This window comes from Coptis chinensis, chromosome 5, assembly GCF_015680905.1.
Source record: "Coptis chinensis isolate HL-2020 chromosome 5, ASM1568090v1, whole genome shotgun sequence".
Lineage (NCBI taxonomy): Eukaryota > Viridiplantae > Streptophyta > Magnoliopsida > Ranunculales > Ranunculaceae > Coptis > Coptis chinensis.
Genome location: NC_141460.1, coordinates 89,774,878 through 89,777,815, shown reverse-complemented (window position 1 = coordinate 89,777,815; position 2,938 = coordinate 89,774,878). Strand labels below are relative to the sequence as shown.

The 2,938-nt window shown below is 36.4% G+C and overlaps 1 protein-coding gene across 1 annotated transcript; it reads left to right on the top strand.

Moving 5' to 3' along the window:
- The first annotated feature begins 375 nt into the window (after window positions 1-375).
- On the top strand, window positions 376-1,005 carry LOC147499901 (uncharacterized). The gene is made up of 2 exons (XM_086563561.1): window positions 376-447; window positions 490-1,005. The coding sequence occupies exons 1-2, from the start codon at window positions 376-378 to the stop codon at window positions 1,003-1,005; spliced, it is 588 nt and encodes a 195-aa protein (XP_086419687.1).
- The last annotated feature ends 1,933 nt before the right edge of the window (window positions 1,006-2,938 follow it).

The window sequence follows — 2,938 nt, the reverse complement described above, 5'->3', positions numbered from 1 at the left end:
GGTTATTGTTGATCATTTAACGAAGTCTGCTCATTTCATTCCTATTGACGTGCGTAGAAATACAGATAAGTTGGTTTCCTTGTACATTCGGGAAGTGGTCAGGTTACATGGGATTCCAGTGAGTATTGTTTCAGATCGAGATCCTTTGTTCACTTCCGAGTTTGGGAAGAGTTTTCAGCGTGCTATGGGTACTAGTTTGGCGATGAGTATTGCTTATCATCCTCAGACAGATGGACAGATGGACAGACGGAGAGGGTGAATAAGATATTAGAAGATATGTTACGGTCTTGTGTAATGGATTTTGGTAGAGAATAGGAGGAGCATTAGCCTTTGGTGGAGTTTGCATATAATAACAGTTTCCATTCGAGCATCGGTATGGCACCCTTTGAGGCTTTGTATGGGCGTCCATGTCGATCACCTGCTTGTTGGGCAGACGTGGGAGATCGAGTATAACTTGGGACTGAGATAGTGAGAGAAACATCTGGACAGATTAAAGTCATTAGAGAAAGGATTAAGACAGCACAAAGTAGGCAGAAAAGTTATGCAGATTTGAAGAGGAAACGGGTTGAGTTTTCTGTAGGCAATTTTGTGTTTTTGAAAGTTTCCCCTATAAGAGGAGTTATGAGGTTTGGCATGAAAGAAAAGTTGAGTCCACGGTATATTGGACCATATGAGATAGTAGCCTCCGTTAGTAGTTTGGCGTACCGTCTTGCTTTGCCGCCTAACTTAGCAATGATTCATGATGTCTTCCACGTGTCTATGCTACGGAAATGTGTGAAAGATCCTACCGAGGTTGTTCAGTCAGCAGAGCTAGAGTTAAACGATGATGTAACTTTTATAGTGAGACCTATTACGATAGTAGATAGGGATGTGAAACACCTTAGGAGGAGGATTGTAAACTTAGTAAAAGTGCAGTGGAGTGAAAGGGAAAATGATGTGACTTGGGAACTTGAAGATAAAGTAAGACAGATGCATCCTGAGCTTTTCTCTGACACTCTACCTTAAATCTCGGGACGAGATCCTTTTAAGGTGTGTATATTATATATAACATCCCGTCTTTTTCTTTTATTTTCCTAGTATAAGAATAAGAATAAGAATAAGAATAAGAATAAGAATAATAGATAAAACAAAATAAAATATGATAGATATTAGTAAGGATAGGAAACCCAGTAGGGTTAGGAGATAAACCTTTTATCCTTGTTTTTCGGTGGGGGATTTTAAAAATAAAAAGGAGATTCTCACGTAGAGTTTTTGGGAAAATACCAAGAGTTTTACACAGAAAAAAAGGGAGAGTTTTATTTATTGAGAGAGGAAAAAGAAGTTTTTCTGGAAATCTACTGATAGCTAGCTGATAGTCGGAGCGTACTACAGGTGAGTAGTCTAACTTTTATTTGTTTTAAATTTTAATCAATTACCAACTGATTTTATTAATTAGTTAATAGTTTAAGTTAGTTTTTTTTTAATCCAAGAGATGAAAATCTACTCATAGTCATGGATGATATACTGTCATTTTTATCTTTTTGTTTCGTTAGAATGGTTAGATATTCCCCATAGTAGTAGTATGAAATTTATTTATTGCATTGTGTGAAGTGGTTATATTCCTAACTTCCTTTGTCTTGAAGTATCTAACGTACCTGTACATGTGAGAGAAATGTGGAGTTATGATAATGATGTTAAGGTTAAGACCTTTTGATACAATTTTCATGGGAATATATATATATATATATATATATATATATATTTGGTCTTTAGTAAACCGTTGGCTAGTGGCTGACTTGGAAGTGCAGTACGTAGATTATGATTCATATCTAACTTAGAACTGTTGGAATTTAGTAAAGGTTATGGATCACCAACTTTCAGACTATTATTTCGATGGTTGATTGTTAAGAATGGAATATGGTGGGTTAATGGTTTGGGTGCTATTGAAACTTGAATGGCTTGAATGGGTTGTTAATGGCAGATTGATTCAGATCTAGTTTTGATGAAGGGTTATCGATTAAATGAATTGAGCTTTTGCTTTTATTAATGTTATAAGGTTTTTAACAAGGATTAAAACAGTTGGGATGAGGGTGGAAGAAGTTAGGAGTTGGTGGTGGTTGGAAACCAAGCAGGAGGTGCTGGTGAGGAAGATGAACAGTGAGTTTTTTGGTTTTGTTGGGCTTGGGCCGAAACAGCTTTGTGGGCTTAAGTGTTTTGTTTAGATTTTTACTGTGGGCTTAAGTTATTTTAGATTGGGCGTCGGAAAGACTAAACCTTTTGGGCCTTAGTCTTTGGGTTTTTGGTTAAATTGACCCTTGGTTGGTCGACCGTTAGTGATATGATAGGTATTCCTTAAATGTGGCGGGAATGACCTAAGATATTCATTGAATGTGCCATGAATGACCTGAGTTTTATGCCCAAAGAGACTGTGAAATATTTGTATGAAAGCCTAGAGATGGCTATGATATTGTGGTATTCGGTGGGAGAGAGGCACACAGGAATGTGTGATTTGGCAAATGTGTGGAGTGCAAATCGTGGAGTAGGTACTAAAGGGTGAGTGTATAAGAAAAGTAATCGATTAATTAATAAGAGAAATTGATTTGATTGTACGGGTGTGTTTGGACTTACATTTGAATACTGATAGGATATCTACATATGATTATTTAGAATTTCTAACTTTCGTTTGCAGGAGGGTAGGACTTAATAATATTTTGTGCAGGGACGCGGTCCTACCCTTATACAGAAGTGAACATCGGTAAGGGTTAATTCAATTACTTAGTTATTAAAATGAGTTAATAGAATGAAAGTCTTGCTTGGGAAGAAACTATGCCGGTTGAAATGACGGAACTACCTGTCTTCCAAGCTAAAAATGAATAAGATATGAGTACATATAAAGTGTTTGTTGGATAATTAAAGTTTGGAAATTATTTTATGTTGTTAGTCTACTCATACCAGCAAA